General features: G+C 35.2%; 1 protein-coding gene across 15 annotated transcripts in view; it reads right to left on the reverse strand.

The window, feature by feature from the left end:
• The window catches only part of EML5 (EMAP like 5), a 183087-nt gene that overhangs the window by 145420 nt on the left and 18490 nt on the right, over positions 1-19177 (reverse strand). For all 15 annotated transcript variants that reach the window (XR_005363659.1, XR_005363660.1, XR_005363661.1 and 12 more), the window contains exon 2: positions 8148-8307. Coding sequence is in view for 10 of the 15 variants with exons in the window: in XM_038545507.1 (XP_038401435.1) it covers positions 8148-8307 (160 nt within the window). In the remaining 5 variants the exon portion in view is untranslated. The remainder of the gene's footprint in view (positions 1-8147; positions 8308-19177) is intronic.

The raw sequence follows: 19177 nt of genomic DNA on the forward strand, positions 1-19177 counted from the left end.
AATTATGAACCCCTCAAATGGAAAATTTCAGAGTGATTCTGAGAGTTTCAGTCTTTAATCATCTTCAACAATGTAGCACAGGCAAATATAAACCCCATCTGGAGGAGCGACACTTCAATCCATCATGCCTCAAAGAATTCCTACAGGTAGCAATTCAATAAACACAAAAATAAACAAACACCCCCAACCACCATGACCATGGGAAATAAAGGACTATGAGTAAGAATCAACAAGTCAAGACAAATGGCAAAATCAGTCCTAGAAAACATCAGACACTGGAATTACCAGGTGAAGAGAGAAATAAAATTAAGGCTTCGAAGTATCTTCATATGAGCAAAGAATAGGATACTGTAGAAAGTATTCAAACAGATTTGAAAAAGCAAATAGAATTTCTAGAAATGAGAAATAAAATAAATGAAATTTAAAATGCAGTGGAAGAGTTAAATAGGTGATTAGAAGGAGATGAAGATACAGAGTTAAGAAGAGGAAACAGTGAGATGGAAAGTATGAGAGGGCTTAAACACAAAAAATGGACTTCCAGCCATGAAGGAGCATCAGGGTCTGAACTTGCTCCTACCATAACTAGAAAACTCAAAATGTATAAAACAAATGCTTTCAGACATTTATAACAGGAAGTGAAGCACTATGAACCCCGAAAAAGGGAGAAAACAAACAAGGTGAGACCTGCATTTGCCCCAGCTTCATCTAGGAGGGAATAGCATAGAAAGGTAGAATCTAAACAGAGCCCAGCAGATTTGCTGATTTGAGAAGACAGAGCCTGGAGTTCAGAGGGATCAAAATGGCTAGAATTTGCAGAGCAGAGAAAGAGCTCCGGAAAATTTGTTTATGGGTCCCCTTGAGAACATCAATCTTTGCATGCATAGGGTGAAATCCATAAAGCCATGCAAAGAACAAATTCTGGGATAAAAAGCAATTATGGGAGAGCTAAACCAAAAAATTCCCAAAGATCAGAAAGGGTCAGGATCACTCAAGTTCCCAATAGCCAAATGTAAATATCTCTGAATTCACTAGGTATTCAGTAGAGATCCCAGAAGGTTATAACTTAGTGGTGAAATTAAGCCAATAGTGATAGAGGAAAAGCTACTCTAGCCCTGTCCCCCAAAAGTTTAAAAGCAAGATTTCACAAGGATCAAACTGACAGGCAAGGAACTTAACTACCTGCCAGAACAATATCCAAAATACTTCAAAGGAATACAACAAAATCTAGAGTTCAGAATGTAACATACACATTGTATAGAACCCCATAAAAAATTACTGGACATGTGAACAGAGAGGAAAATGTGACAAATAACCAGGAGAAAAATCAGTTAACAGAATGAGACCTAAGAATCACAGAAATGATTAAAATTAGAGACATTAGGTACCAAAGGAAAATGTTTAAGATGCTTAAGAGTTATTTTATTTTATTTAAGATTTTATTTTTAAGTAATCTCTACATCCAACGTGGGGCTAGAACCTACAACTCTGAGATCAAGAGTTGCATGTTCCATTGACAGAGCCAACCAGGTGCCCTGCTCAAGAATTATTTTAAAATATACAAAGAATCAAAAGAGAAATGGAATATAAAAGAACACATAGAACTTGTAAAAATAAATATTACATGAAATAAAAATTCACCCCCTAGGATTAATAGCAGCTTAGAGAATTAAGAAAGGTCAATGAACTTGAGGATGCAGCAACAAAAACTACCCAAAATAAAGGACAGAAAGAAAAAGGAAAAAATTAACAATGCCTTGGTTAATTTTAGAAAAACATCAAATATTATAACATACAGATTACTGTAGCTCCAGGAAGAGAAGATGGAGGAAAAGAAAAAACAAAACTGAAGAAATAATGACTAAAATTGCCTAAACGTGATGAAACCAAACCCAGAAATCTAAGATGCTCAATAAACTCCCAGCAGGATAATCAGACACACGTGTCACACACACACACACACACACACACAACATACATTGACACAAATGGTAATAAAATTGCCAAAACCAGTACTAAAGAGAAAAATATCTTAAAAGCAGCCAGAAAAAAAGACAATTTTGGTTTGGAGGATCAAAAATTAAAAAATTATCCTAGATTTTTCATCTGAAGCTATGCAAGTCAGATGACAATGAATAACCTCTTTAAAATCCTTGGTGTGGGGTCGGGGGATGCCTGGGTGGCTCAAGCCATTAAGCTTAAGACTCTTGATTGGGGCTCAGGTCATGATTTCAGAGTCATGGGATCAAGCTGGCATCAGGCGCTGCACTCAGTGTGGAGTCTGTCGTCCCTCTCCCTCTGGTCCTCCCCCTGCTTATGCTCTCCAACCTCTCTCACTTTCTTTCTCTCTCTCGAATAAATAAATATATAAAATCTTTAAAATGCTGAAGGGGAAAAAGGCAACACAGAACAGTGTAGCAAAATTATCTTTGGAAAATTGGGTCAAAATGGCCTTTTTAAGTAAACAGAAGGTAAGAAAATACACCATCGACAAATGGACACTAGAACTAGATACGATAATGGAAATTTCTTCAGGCAGACAGAAATGATACACATGTGAATGAAGAATGCCCAAATGGTAGGTATGTAAATAAGACTTTCCTTGTTTTTCATTTTCTTTTAAAACTATTTAAAGCAAAAATAACAGTTATTATGAAATTTACAAAATATATATAAAATAACAACAACAATAGCACAGTAAACAGGAAAGAAAGGAAACAGAATATATATTTTTCCACATCCTTTCCAAGTGCATATGACGCTCCATGAAGATCACAAAATAAACCTAAACAAATTTAAAATACAGACAATGTTGTCTGACAAAACCAGAAATTAGAACAAGAAGTTGTGCAGAAAATCATCCAAACAGGTGGAAATTAACAATATACTTCTAAGGAACTGGATGGTTAAAGAAGAAATCATAAGGATCAACACACATAATTTGAAAAACACTGGTTTAGAAGCAGGGGTTGGCAAATTATAACCTTCAGGCCAAATCTTGCCTGCACAGGACTTTTGTAAATAAAATTTACAAATAAATAAATTTTGTAAATAAAATTTTATTGGAGCACAGCCATACCTATTCTTTTATAAGTTGTCTATGACTGCTTTCCATGGCTGCTTTCCCACTACAATGCAGGGCTGAGTAGTTAAGACAGAGATGGTATGGTCTACAAAGCTTATATATTTACTATCTGACTTGTTACAGAAAGTTTATTAATCTCTGATTTAAGGCATAGATGCTGGTACTAGACTGCCTAGATTTAAACATTAGCTCCATTTCCTACGAATTGGATTACTTTCAGCAGTTATGTAGCCTCTCTGTACCTTAGTTTCCTCACCTATTAAGTGGGGATAATAAAAGTGTTTCATAGGGTTAATATGAGAATTAATATATACATATACAAAAGAGTTACTATATGGTTAATGTTATATAAAAATGTTGGCTGTCATCATTATTAGTTCATCATAACCATAATCAGATTTAAGAATCTATGCCATCAGGGCATCTAGGTGGCTCAGCTGATTGAGCATCTGACTCTTGGTTTCAGCTCAGGTCATGATCTCACGGGTTGTGAGTTCAAGCCCTAAGTCAGGCTCTGTGCTTAGCGAGGAGTCTGCTTGAAGATTCTCTCCCTCTGCCCCTCACCCCACTCACACGCAAGTACTCATCCTGTAAAAAATAAATCTTTTTTTTAAAAAAGAATATATGCCCTCTTCCTGTCTGAATGAGAAATGCCATCTAGTACCCAGTGAGAAACAGATTCTGCAGACTAGAATTACTATTTAAACCCTCCAATGGATGGAGCAAATGGCTTCCATAAAAAGATACAGTATGTAGTTTGTTATGGCTTTCCATCAAATCATGCTGGCAGAAAGTGTAAGAGAACATGAGGAGATGATATTTTTCCTGATACTCTTTAATAGTTGGGAACTACAGAGTATCCGTAAGAATCTAGCTAAAACAGATATCTACCTAAAATTTTACAAGTATAAAGTGAGGGATAGTCAGAGGGGCACTGTCCTTTCTATTGATGCTTCTTCTCTCTGCCTTGGCTCATTATACAAACACAATAAACCACAATCGGTCAAAAGCTTTAAAACTCCATGCATCTCCACAGAACCTCGAAACATCCAGCTCTATATCAGTAACAAGAGAGACCGGGGAGCACTCCCTCTGTAGCCTGATAAATTTATCATGGCCAAAATCAACCTCCTTCGGTGTAGGTTATGCAAGAGCGAGAGGATAAGATAGAAATCACCAAGCCAATACTACTTCCTCTCCTAGCTGTCATTTTTTACTTTATCATTTTTTTCTCACATTTAACCCAGCCTAGGTAGGTGAGGAGGATGATAAAGTTTTCCAGTAAAAATAATGCTTTAGGGGTGCCTGAGTGGCTCAGTCAGTTGAGTGTCTGCCTTCAGCTCAGGTCATGATCCCAAGATCCTGGGATTGAGCTCCTTGTCAGGCTCCCTGTTCAGTGGGGAGCCTGCTTCTTCCTGCTAGGTGTGTGCACACGCATGCGCTCTCTCTCTCAAATAAATAAATAAATAAATAAATAAATAAATAAATAAATAAATCTTAAAAAGAAAAAAAAAACTAATGCTTTAACCGTATCTTGAAAGATTGAGGAAGAACTGGGGAGAAAAGTAAGAGAAAGTACCTTTCAGACCAAAGGAACCAAGCTTAAAGAGATCATGGTGTTTCAGGAAAAAGCCTAATTCACAGTGGCTGAAGGGAGGAGTCCCACCTGGAAAGTGGCTGGAAACAAAGCTGGAAAGGTAGGCCAGAGTCAGAAGAAGAGTAAACTCTGTGTTTTAATAGAGTTAGAATAAAGAGAGATTCAGTTTTAAATGTGTAATCTATGGTATATTTTGTATGACATTCAAGGGAGAGGGTATCTGGAGTTGAGAAGAGAAGCTGAGGCCACTGTTAACTGATATGGGTGCTAAAATCATGGCTCTAAATAATCACCTAGAGAGAATAAGTAAACAGAAAAGGCTAGAGACTCCTAAAGCATACTGACATTTAAGAAGCAGCCAGAAAGAAGAGCTCCTTTAAAGATAATTAAGAGGGACGCCTGGGTGGCTCAGCAGTTGAGCATCTGCCTTTGGCTCAGGTCGTGATCCCCAGGTCCTGGGATCGAGGCCCACATCAGGCTCCCTGCAGGGGAGCCTGCTTCTCCCTCTGCCAATGTCTCTGCCCCTCTCTCTCTGTGTCTCTCATGAATAAATAAATAAATCTTTAAATAAATAAAGATTAATTAAGAGGTAAAAACATATAAAGAACCCTCTATCCAACTTTACCAAATTTCTCCTTGATCCTGTTCCCAAACAAAATCTTGGTGGTGTCCATTAATTGATTTGGAAGTATTCATTAAAAAGTTCTAGCACACTAAATACTCAAATAAGAAAAATAATCGCTTCTCGGCCTTTTGGCTAAGATCAAGTGTGTAAGAAAAATATCCTAATAGACGTGGCTAGACAATCCCATGTGTTCCTGCAACTGTGAAACATATTCAAATAACCATTATTCTTAAAAGATTTTAGTATGGGGGTCCTTATGAGCTCAGCGTTAATTACATAAGAACCAATGGTCATAAAGTTACAAAGTAAAATCACATATTTTGCAAAAGATGCAGGACTGGTAAAATCATACATAAAATGACCAGAAATAGGATCTGGCAGAGAAATAGAAAAAAACTCACAAATAATACAATAGGCACTTGAAATAAATCAAGAGATTGCTAAAAGGCACTTGGAAAAAAACAGTGAACTCCTCTAATATTTTTGCAAAAATTACTCTCTTCATAATCATGTGCCAAAAATCAAAGGTGAACTAAAGCATTTTATTTTGTACCATCATATAACTGACAAAATTGATTAAAAAAGTAACACTATTCTTAGTTTACCCTGTTAATCACCAGAGCTAGAACTATAGCTTAGATTTTAACGAGAAATGTTTTTATAACGTATTAATGTATTTTCAAGACAAAGTACCACTCAAATTTCCCTTCTTCCCACTAAGAAATCTGAGTCCCTGTTTGATGTTCATTTATATAAATAGACTTTTCAGGCCCTAATTATTCTCAATAAGGCTACTTCTGATATTAGAGTGGACATTCAGTCCATTTAGAAGAAAGCCTCTGGGAAAATAACATTCAGCATTACTACCAACAGGAAAACTCATTGGATAAATCTTATAGAGCACTTATAGTTCCAAATCTAGTAGAAAATGAAAAAAAATCATACAATATCTAATTGATATCTCATAAACAGTTTATAGATATTAGTGAATAGATAGATGTGTCCTCAAATATATTTAACTAACGCATTTTCTCATTAATGTAATTTCAGAGATATTCTTAACTTTAATCTTCAATTGGTAGCAGTTCCTTATAAGCTTTAACTGTATTTAAGATGGATGAATTCTTTCTGAAAAATAGATCACTACCTCTTAAGTTCCATGTTTGGGAGGCAGGAGAGCATTGTGGTTAAAAACATGAGCTTTGGGGTGTGACTGACCTGGGTTTCCGCTCTGGCTCCATTTACTAGCTGTGTAACCTGGGGCAAGTTATTTAACCTCTCTAAGTCTCAGTTTCTTTATCTGTAAAATAGAGATAATAATAGTATCTATTTCATAGGGTTGTTGTGAGGATTAAATAAGGTAGGCTTAGCACAATGTCTGGTACTTATGTGCTCAATAACTTTTAGCTGTTATCTTTTTTATAAGCTTAAATTTATAAGTAACAAATTCTCATGAAGATCTGTGATAATAAATAATAAAATACATGTACCCAAGGCTTTTCTTATAAGTTACTTAAAATAAGCAAAATCAAAGGCCCTCAACTAGGAAAAGCTATGGGCATGACTTCTTATATATATTTAAGAAATTCCTCAGCAATGCAATATATTACATTTAGAGCAATTTCAAAATTAGGAAGGAAACATCTATGTTTAAAGTGTACAGATGCTCATTATAATTAATACATCTTGGACTTCCAACACTTTTGGTAAATGATTTTTTTTTTAAAACTGCAGAGGTTTGTTTCATAAAATTTAATCTCATGTGAGATATTACTCTCTTCCTTTAAAAAAGAAAATAAAGTTTATATGAGGACAGTAAGGGACATGAAAAACAACAGCAAAAATGGGACATGAATTAAGGTTCTATGATTGTCCATCACTGCTACATAGTGATATTAAACCTAAGAGCATATTTTTCCCCAAATGAAAGGTCCCAGCTAGTCTTTAGAGATCTCTTACTAGACTCTTAGCAGAAAATATTAATCTATGCTACTCAAATAAGCTATTCCTCAGAGTTATCGATAAAACATCTACTATCATTTTCAAGGCAACAGACCACAATGTAATGTTTCTATAAAATCTCAATCTATAAAATTAATTTTATGAACTGAAAGGCGGGTAACTAAAATTTTTCTAAAAATTAAAATGATTTTTAAAGTCTAATTTTAACATAAAACTTTTAAACTTTTAAAGACTATAAATTAACCACACCTGCAAAATTCAGCTTCTTACTACTTCTTAAATACATTTTAGGTATAACAAGTTCCATGAAAGCACAAGAAAGTTCTTGGTATGTTTAATTTTTTTTAACAATCATTAACTAGAAATAGATAATAATTTAGGAACTGATAAGCAAATGGAATGATTATATCCTTTGTCTTCAACTTTGATTTTGTATAAAGATAGCTCATATAATAGGAACTGCCTCTATTTTCAATAAAAAATGTAATTTTAACAGAATCCTTTAACTAAAAATTAAAATGTATACAGCTCTACTTAGAGAAACCTAGCTTTTCTATGATGTGTCCCAACTGTCTTATCAATGGACACTACCTGGAAGAGTTATTTATATGTAGAATTTTCTAGGATAACCAGGTAATAATACTGAGTCAAATCTCTTTGGGTTTCAAAATAGTATTAATTCAATTAAAAAGTTCCTGATACATAAAATAAAGACTCCTTATTGTTCTTATTTTTCTTATATTAACTATCCACCCAACCTACCTACAACAAACAGGTACTTTTCATCTATTGCTTTCCAATTTATTATTTATAGATTTATAATCATTTCTTAGGCTACACATTTTCAAGATACAGTTTAGACAAAGAGAAGTATCACATACCTGTCCATCTAAGTCAAATGCTAAACAGGCTATTCCGTGTGTATGAACGTCCTTTAGAACTGATATGGTCTGCACAGTGTATGAATCCCAAACACAGATATAAGGTTCTTTCCCAACTTGTCCTGTTGCTACTAATACTCGTTCAGGATGCAATGCAAGGCTGAAAAATAAATAAACAAATAAATTGACTTAAAATTGTTTATAGAATTTTTATAAGTATTTGATATGTGTAAACTTTATATATACCAATGTAAAACCAATGTTATCCATTTAAAATAATTTGGATTTAAAATAACTTCTACAGGGGATCCCTGGGTGGCTCAGCGGTTTAGCGCCTGCCTTTGGCCCAGGGTGCGATCCTGGTGTCCTGGGATTGAGTCCCACGTCAGGCTCCCGGCATGGAGCCTGCTTCTCCCTCCTCCTGTGTCTCTGCCTCTCTCTCTCTCTCTCTCTCTCTCTCTCTCTCGCTCTATGTCTATCATAAATAAATAAATAAATAAATCTTTAAAAATAAAATAACTTCTACAAAAATCCATGCTAAGGGTTATTACTTCACCAGTATATGTATGTGATAAACAGTTGATGATAGACTTCATAATCTCTGTAATATAATATAGTGGGTGTAAACTTTGCAAGAAAATAATTCTTACAGGGGATCAACAGCATGACAGCAACAGATTATAGCAACCTTACCACGTGCCATTTTCCCATCTGGCATTCATCCATTTTTCAGCCCTCTCTCCCATTTTACTCTTTTATTGGGTAATGTTAAATGAAATCTTAGTGTCCAAAAATAGCATTTAGCAGCATTCCTACAATAATACTTAAGTTACAAATCTCATTCTTAATTGAAGTAAAATTGGTATATAACATATAAGTTTCAGGTATACAACACTTTATTTGTATTCATCTCAAAATGATCACCTCCAGAAGTTATTACTATCTATCACCATACATTTGACTTCCTTCACCCATTTTTCCCACCCCTCAATCACCTACCCTTGTAGTAACCCTTACAGTACCACAACTACCCTTGTAGTAATCACCAATGTTTTCTGTGTATGAGTTTGTTTTTATTTGTTCTGTTTTTTTAGATTCTACATATAAGTGAAATCATACTGTTTCTGACTTTTCTCCTTCTGACTTAGTTCACTTAATACCTTCAAGGTCCATCCATGTTGATGTTATCTCTTTTCATTCTTATAGCTGAGTAGTAGCCCATTATGTATATACACCACAGCTTCCTTTTTTTTTTTTAAGATTTTATTTATTTATTCATGAGAGACAAACAGAGAGAGAAAGAGAGACATAGGCAGAGGGAAAAGCAGGCTCCACACAGGAAGTCCAGTGCGAGACTCGATCCCAGATTCCAGGATCATGCCCTGAGCCGAAGGCAGAGGCTCAACCACTGAGCCACCCAAGCATCCCTACACCACAGCTTCTTTATCCATTCATCCACTGATGCACATTTAGGTTGTTTCCATGTTTTGGCTATTGTAAATAATGCTGCAATGAACAACAGGCTGCATATATCTCTTTGCATTAATGTTTTTATGTTCTTCAGATATATGCTCAGAAGTGGGATTGCTGGATTGTACGGCAGTTCTATTGTCAACTTTTTGAGGAATAGCCATATTGTCTTATATAGCAGATGCACTAATTTATATTCCCAGGATTTTATTTACATACTAGGGTTCCCATTTCTCCACATTCTCTCCAACACTTGTTTTTTCTTGTCTTTTTGAAAATAGGTAATCTACCCATGTGAGGTGATATCTCACTGTGGTTTTGATTTGCATTTCCCTAATAATTAAAAAAGATGAACATCTTTCATGTGCTTGTTTGGCCACTGATTTATCTTCTTTGAAGGAATGTCTATGCAGACCCTTTGCCCATTTTTTTAAATTGGACTTTTTGTTAAGTTGTATGAGTTCTTTTCATATTTTGGATATTAACCCCTTATCAAATATGTAATTTTGGCAAATATCTTCTCTCATTCTGTAGGCTGTCTAATCCTTTTAATGATGGTTTCTTTCACCATGCAGAAGCTTTTTAGTTTGATGTACTTCAACTTGTTTACTTTTGCTTTTGTTTCCCTTGTCTTTGGAGTCAGATTCAAAAATACATTGCTAAGACTGATGTCAAAAAGCTTACTAACTGTTTTCTTTTAGGAGTTTTATGGTTTCAGGTTTTACATTCAAGTTTTTAACCCATTTTCAGTTAATTTTTGTGTACAGTATAAGACAGTGGTCAAGTTTCATTCTTTGGCATATGGCTGTTCAGTTTTACCAATACCATTTATTAAAGACTCTGTCCTTCTTCCATTTTATGTTCTTGGCTCCTCTGTCGTAAATTAATTGTCTATATGTGAGTTTATTCATGGGCTCTCAATTCTATTTCATTGATCCATGTGTCTGTTTTTATGCCAATACCATACTGTTTTGGTTACGAGAACACAAATCTCATTTCAACAAACAGAAAAGTCACCCATAGTTCACAGAAAATAATCTGAGTCTTTAAAAGCAAGACAAAGACATAGCATTGGTAATGGTTTATGTATATCAGCAGAAGCCAGGGAGTGAATATAAATTTCTCCTTCGTAAATTTTTCTACAAGTAGTTAAAGAGATTCAACTTTGGGAGGAAAAAAAAATCACTGCTGGCATCAGAGTGAAGGATGAATTCAAAGTGGGAAAAGTTAGAAAGGTATTAAGACAGAATCAACTGATTGGACATAGTGACTAAAGGAAAGGAAAGTGCCTAAGATGACTAGGGTTTCTGGCTTGGGCATCTGGATGGCTCAGATGGTATTCATCAAGTCAGGGAATACTAAATGAGTTACCAGTGGAAGGGACAATTAAGTGGAAATGGAAGGTTGGTTAGACATATAAAAATCAATCTAATATATTAATAGAATAAAGGTCAATCCTAAAAAAAAAGGATAAAGGTTAAGAAAAACCCACAAATGTTCATCTCAACAGAGAAGATGCATTTGACAAAAATCCAACCCCTTTTGTGATTAAAACAAACTACGAATTAAAGAGCATGTTTTCAACCTGAAAACGGGCATCTATGAAAACCCACAGCTGTTATCACATTTAATGGTGAAAGCCTGAAGGTTCCCTCTCTGAGTATAGGAACAAGACAATGATGTCAGCTCTTGTCACTTCCATCCAACACAGTACTGGATATTCTAGCCAGGACAATTAGGCAAGAAAAAGAAACAAAAGGGAGAGGTAAAACTATTTCTATCTGCAGGTAACGTTATCTTGTATACAGGAAATCCTAAAGAATCACAAACAATAATAAAATAAATCCCCAGTAAAGCTAGTAAATGAGTTCAGTAATATGGTAGGATATAACATCAATATAAAATATCAATTGTATTTCTGCACACTAGCAATGAACAATCTGAAAATTACATCAAGAAAGCAGTTTCACTTATTTATCATCAAAAAGAAGAAAGTATTTAGGAATAAATTTAGCAAAAAAGTACAAGACTTGTACACAGAAAAGTACAAAACACCATTAAACAAAATTTAAAAGATATAAATAAATGGAAATATACAATCTTTCCAAGCTTGTAAGATTGTTAAAATGGCAATACTTCCTAAATTGATCTAGAGGTTAAAACCAATCCATGCCAAAATACCAGTTGCTTGTCTTGAAGACATTACCAGCTGATTCTAATTTTTTTAAAAATTTATTTATGATAGCCACAGAGAGAGAGAGAGAGAGAGAGAGAGGCAGAGACACAGGCAGAGGGAGAAGCAGACTCCATGCACGGGGAGCCTGACGTGGGATTCGATCCCGGGTCTCCAGGATTGCGCCCTGGGCCAAACGCAGGCGCCAAACTGCTGCGCCACCCAGGGATCCCACCAGCTGATTCTAAAACACAGAATAGCTAAAACAATCTTGAAAAAGAACAAAGTTGGAAGATTCACACTTTCCAATTTCAAAACTTACTAACTTACTATAAAACTAGAGTAATCAACACAGCATGGTACTGGCATAAGGACAGAGGTGCAGATCATGAAACAAAACAGAGTTCAGAAACAAATCAATGAAAAAAAAAAAGAAACAAATCAAAGCATTAATGGTTAACTGACTTCTATAAAAGGTGGTGCTAAGATAATTCAAAGGGGAAGATGGTGCTAGAACATCTGAATATCCACAATGTAAAACAAAGAATCTGGATCCATACCTTAAACCATATACGAAAATCAATTCAAAATGTGAGAGCTAAAATAATAAAAGTCTTAGAAGAAAACATGGGCATAAATCTTACTGACCTTGGATAAAATAATGGTTTCTTAGATAAGACACCAAAAACAGAAGTAATAAAAGAAAATGTAAATGAAGCCCATTTTACTTTTACTTTTTTTTGAAAAAGATTTTTATTTATTTATCTGAGAGAAAGGGTGAGAAAGAGAGTACAAGTAGGGGGAGCAGTAGAGGGAGAGGGAGAGGCCCCACTGAGCAGGGAGCAACTCACAGCTTGATTACAGGACCCTGGGACCAGGACCTAAGCTAAAGGCAGATACTAAACTGACTGAGCTACCCGAGCACCCCTCAAATTAAAAACTTATGTTTCAAAGGACAACTACAAAAACACAATACACAGAATCGGGGAACATAACTGCAGAGCATAAATTTGATAAGAGACTTCTATCTGTAACATATAAAGAACTCAACAAGAAAACTACAAATAATCCCATTTTTTTATTGAAGTTCGATTTGCCAACATATAGCATAACACCCAGTGCTCATCCAGTCAAGTGACCCCCCTCAGTGCCCGTCACTCAGTCACCCCATTCCCCCACCCACCTCCCTTTCCTCTACCCCTTGTTGGTTTCCCAGAGTTAGGTGTGTCTCATGTTGTCACCCTCACTGATATTTCCCACTTGTTTTCTCTCCTTTCACCTTTATTCCCTTTCACCATTTTTTATATTCCCCAAATGAATAAGACCATATAATGTTTGTTCTTCTCCAACTGACTTACTTCACTCAGCATAATACCCTCCAGTTCTATCCACGTTGAAGTAAATGGTATAACCCCATTTTTTAAGTGGACAAAGGCTGTGAATAAACATCTACCCAAGGAAGATAAAAAGAGCACATGAAAAGATGCTCAACATCATTAGCCAGTAGGAAAATGCAAATCAAAATCAAATCAAATAAAAATGCAAATCAAGGGATCCCTGGGTGGCGCAGCGGTTTAGCGCCTGCCTTTGGCCCAGGGCGCGATCCTGGAGACCCGGGATCGAATCCCATGTCGGGCTTCCGGTACATGGAGCCTGCTTCTCCATCTGCCTATGTCTCTGCCTCTCTCTCTCTCTGTGTGACTATAATAAATAAATAAATAAATAAATAAATAAATAAATAAATAAATAAATATAGTATATTCTAAAAAAAAAAAAATGCAAATCAAAATCTCAATACCACTTCCATGATCAAAAAGATAGTGTATGTATGTGTATACATATATACACATACATACATATAATACATATAATACACGTAATTTATGTTATTATATCAAATACTGGCAAGGATATGAAGAAAATTTAACTTTCAAATATTCTATAGGACTGAAAATGATACAGGCCCCTGGGATATGGTTTGGCAATTCCTCAAAAGCTAAACATAGTGTTATCATATGATCTAGTAATTCTACTCCTAAATTCCCAGGAAATGGAAACATAAGTCTACACAAAACTTATACACAAATGTTCCCAACAGCATTACTCATAATAGCCAAAAAGTGAAAACAACCCAAATGTTCCTCAACTGAAGAATGGATAAAATATGCATATATCTATGCAATGAAATATTATTTGACAATGAAAGGAAACAGTCCTGATATATGTTACAACGTGAACAAACCTTTAAAGTATTTACATTAAAAAAGACAGCTATATAAGGGCCACATTATCATTTGAATCCACTCTGATGAAATGTCTAGAATAAGCAAATCCATAAAGACAGAAGGGAAGACAGAGTGGGCACATATTTAGATTTATAACAAACTGCCTTTTTCCCAAAGTACTTGTACCATGGTATACCTCCAAAAGGTATGCAAGTTGTCCACATTCTAATATTTGAGGTCATTAGACTTTTTTATTTGAATCTTCCTAATGAATAATACTGACTAATGTTTCTTATAATCTGCTCAAGTCTTCTAGCCATCTTAATTGGGCTGTCTTCATAGTTTTGAAACTATTTTATGTATTCTCAGCACAAGTCTCTTTGTTCAACATGTAATTTGCAAAAATTTTCTCCCAGGCTGCAGCTATTCTTTTCACTCTCATTATAGTTCATTTCAAAGAGCAGACATTTTTTACTTTTTTGAAGTCCACTTCATCAAATGTTTTTGTTTTATAGACCATGCTTTTGCACAACCAAAGATAGTAATAAAAATTTGCTCTTAAGTTTCCTTCTAAAAATCTTTGTAGTTTTAGGTTTTTAAATTGAAATCTATCATCCATTTTGAGTCAATTCTGTATAGGTTTGGTTTTGCTTATTTTTTCATATGGATATCCAATTTGTTCCAGCACTGTTTATCGAAAATACTATTTGTTCTCCACTGAGTTGTTCAAGTACCTTTCTCAAAAATCAATTGACTCTATGTTAATTTGTCACAAAATGTACCTTATAATTTTTTGTACCTTATGATTTTGTCCCACTAATCAACATATTTACCCTTTCACTAATACCACACAAATTACTGTTTTATAATAATCCTTAAAATTGAGTGAGTCTTCCACTTTCATTCCTTTTCAAAACTGTTGTGGATATCCAAATGCTTTGTCTTCCCTGTAAATTTAGAATCAATTTGTATAACCTAAATACCCTGTTGGGACTGGGGATTAGGTAAAGTCTATAGATCAATCTTAGAAGAACTGACATCTTTACTATATTAAGTCTTCCAATCCATGAACATAATGTATTCCTCCATTTTAAGTTGTTTTTCTAGCTTCATTTTATAGTTTTTAGTATACAAATCCTGCATAGATTTTGTTAAATTCATGCAAGATTGTTTTTTGAGTTCTTATAAATGGTATTTTTTTTAAAGATTTTATTTATTTGAGAGAGCATGCACACACAAGGGAGAGCACAAGTGGGGGGAGGGAGGAACAGAGGGAGTCAGACAAGCAGACTCCCGCAGGGAGCCAGGCTTGTGGCTCCATCCCAGAACTCATGACCTGAGCCGAAGGCAGACGCTTAACCAACTGAGCCACCCAGGCGCCTCAAATGGTACTGTTTCAAAATTTCAGTTTTCAGTTGTTCATTCAGTTTTCAGTTGTTCATTGCTAGTATGTAGAAATACAACTGATTTATGCATGTTGACCTTGTAAGTTATGACCTTCATAAATTCACTGACTAATTTTAGGAGTAGTGTGTACATGCTGTAGATTATTTGGAAATTTCTATGTATACAATCAAATAGAGAAAATTTATTTCTTCCTTTCCTCTAAGCCTTTTATTTCTATTTCTTGCCTTATTGCACTGGATAGATCTTCCAGTACAATGCTGAATTAGGAGAGGTAAGAAAGGACATCCTTATCTTTTTCCTGGTCTTAAGGAAAGCATTCAGTCTCTATTAAGCATGATGTTAGCTGTAGCTTTTTTATAGATGCTTGTATGGTTGAAGAAATAGTCTTCTAAGTTTGCTAAGCATTTTAAAATACATGAACAGATACTGAATTTTGTCAAATTTTGTCAAATTCTTTTCCTGCATTTATTGAGATGATCATGATTTTCCTTCACTAGTCTCTTAATACAGTGAATTACTTTGATTAGTTTTCAAATATTGAACACGCCTTGTATTCCCAAAATGAACCCCTTGGTCATAATATACTATTCTATTGATGGATTTTCTTTATTATTGAGAATTTTTACATCTATGTTAATGAGGAATAGTGGTCTGCAATTTCCTTTTCCTTCTACTGTCTTTGTCTGAACTTCATAGAGTAAAGTAATCCCAGCCTCACAAAATGAGTTGGAAGTATTCTTTCTTAATCTATTGTCAATTAGAACTGTGTGGAATTGGATTATTCCTTCTTTAAATATTTAGCAGAACTACCATGGAAACCATTTGTACCTGGGGTTTTCTTTTTTGAAATGTTTCAAACTACAAATGCAAGTACTTTAATAGTACTTGCATAGATAGATAATAGATATAGGGTTATTTATAGATATAGGGTTATTCATAGGGTTATTCATAATACCTATTTCTTCTTGGTAAGTTATGATAGCTTGAATTTTTGAAAGGAATAGTCCATTTCATCTTAAGTTGCCAAATATCTCTATGTATAGTTGTTCATAGCATTCTCTTATTATCCTTTTAATGTCTTTAGGTCTACAGTGATAGCTTGATGAATATTGATAATTTCTGTCTTCTCCTTTTTGTTCTTGGTATCCAGCTGGAAATTTATCAATTTAATCAGTCTTTTCACAAAACTAGCTTTTGGGGGCTCCTGAGTGGCTTAGTTGGTTAAGTGGCTATTTCTTGATTTTAGCTCAGGTCTTGATCTCAGGGTAATATTACATTACTGATCTGAAATCTTTTTTCTTTTCAAATACATGCATCTAAAAACTATAAATTTCCCTTGAAACAATGCTGTAGCTGATTTTCACACATTCTGATATGTTGTTTCTATTTTCATCCTGCTTAAAATATTTTGATTTCCCTGTTTTCTCTGAGTTGACTCTTATTTCATTATGTTCGGAGAACATATTTTGTATGATTTTAATTCTTTTAAGTTTGATGAGGTTTGCTTTATAAGACATGACCTATACTGTTGGTAAATGTTCCAAAGGCATGTGAAAAGAATGTGTATTCTGTTATTATTGACTCAGGCTGGTTGCTATGTCATGAATAATAAAGTTCTTTAACTCTGTCCCAGGAATTTCATGACCATGCTGACATCCAAGAAACAGTAAAAAGGCTAACTTATTCATATGAAAAGGGTGAAAAATATATTCCAGCCTGTTTCCTATGCTGCTATGACGTATTACCACAAATTGAGCATCTTGACACAATGCAAATTTATTAACTCAAAGTTGCAGGGCAGAAATCCAGTTACAGCAGGTTTCTCTGCTTAGAGTCTCACAAGGCCAAAATCAAGGTATCAACCCAGCTTATTTCTGGAGTCTGAGGATGAAGAAGCTTCCAGGTTCATTCAGAATGTTAGCTGAATTCAATTCCCAGTGGTAAAAGGACTGACGCCTTTGTTTTCCCACTGGCTGTCAGCTGAGAACTTCAACTTCCCTAAAGCTCCCTGCATTTTTCATTATATTGGCACTTACATCTTCAAACTAGCAACTCAACAATGGGTCCCTTTTCAAGTTTGGAATCTTTATGACTTCTGCTTCATCTCTTCTGATTCCAGCTGGAGAAAGCGAACTGTTTTTAAGGGTTTGCATGATTAAATTAGGCCCGTCTGGATAATTCAGGACACACTCTTCAGACCCATACCTTAATTTTACCTTCAACATCACTTTTGGCATTTAACAACAATATTCACAAATCCCAGGGACTAGGGAGTGGGCATCTTTGGGGGATTGGGGGTGCAGGCAAGCACAATCTGGCTACCACACACTTAGATATTGAGTTCACTAGGAAGTTCTTCCATTTTTATATTTTTCAATTCTAAATATTCCATTTTTCTACAGCTTCTACCTCTTTACTGAGAACTTGTAACATTTCATTTGTTTCAAGAGCATTCCCCTCTACTTCATGACACAGAGTTATAACAATTGCTCTAAATTCTTTAATAGTTCCAACATTTATATCATCTTGGGGCTGATGACTGTTGTCTTTTTAAGTTAAGATTTTCCTAATTCTTTGTGTGATAATTTTGATTTATGTCCTAGACATTGAGAATATTGTGTTATAAACTCTGGGCCTTGTTAAAAATCCTCTAGAGAATGTTGATTTTTTTTGTTGTTGTTTTTTGTGTTTCAGCAGGCAAGCAATTGGGTTAGGTTCAGAATCCATGTCCCAATTCTCCTGTGAATCCAATGTTAGAATTTTTAAAACCTCTGTACTAGTACTACATGTACACACCACAGGGGCCAATCTGAAATCTGGACGATTGCCATTTAGTTCTCAAAGCCTTTGGTATGCTATTTCAAATTAGTTTCAACCACATGCAGTGTAACAGTGAGTCTGGGACATCAACTATAACTCTTTTAAGATCCCTTTCTTGAGCTCCCTGCTCTCCATAAACTCCCCCACTCTCCATTTCCCAGGGGCTCTTCTTCATTGTACAATGACTAGAAGTCCAGAGTATGAACCTCTGTACATTGTCATGCACGTCCTACAACTGGTTCTGACTCTGGGCAAAACGTATTTGGCCTATATTTTAAATGATTTATGAGATTACTGCATTGTGAGAGTTCTTGATTCTGGATATGATTATTTTCTCAATTATATGTTCCATACATGTTTCCCAGTTTGTGAACTGTCTTTCCTTCTTTTTTTTTTAATTTTTATTTATTTATGATAGTCACTTAGGGAGAGAGAGAGAGAGAGAGGCAGAGACACAGGCAGAGGGAGAAGCAGGCTCCATGCACTGGGAGCCCGACGTGGGATTTGATCCCAGGTCTCCAGGATCGCGCCCTGGGCCAAAGGCAGGCGCCAAACCGCTGCGCTACCCAGGGATCCCCGTCTTTCCATTTTCTTAATGGTATCATTTAAAGAGCAAAAGATTTTAATGTTTTAAAGAAACTTTTTATTTTGGACTAATTTTAGATTCATAAAGTAACAAAAATAGTACAAACAGTTCTCTTATATCCCTCACCCCACTGCCCTAATATCCCTAACCCCACTGCCCTAATCTTGCACAACCTTAGTACCATGATCAGAAAGAAGAACTTAACATTAGTACTCTACCACCCTCCAAACTATTCAAAATTCACCATTTTTTTAAGTTTTTTTTTTTTTTTTTCTGTTTCATGATCCTATCCAGGATCCCAGGCTGCATTTAGTTATTTCTCATTAGCAACTTCAGTCTCTGTAACAGT

The sequence above is a fragment of the Canis lupus genome, chromosome 8 (assembly GCF_011100685.1).
Source record: "Canis lupus familiaris isolate Mischka breed German Shepherd chromosome 8, alternate assembly UU_Cfam_GSD_1.0, whole genome shotgun sequence".
Classification (NCBI taxonomy): Eukaryota; Metazoa; Chordata; class Mammalia; order Carnivora; family Canidae; genus Canis; species Canis lupus.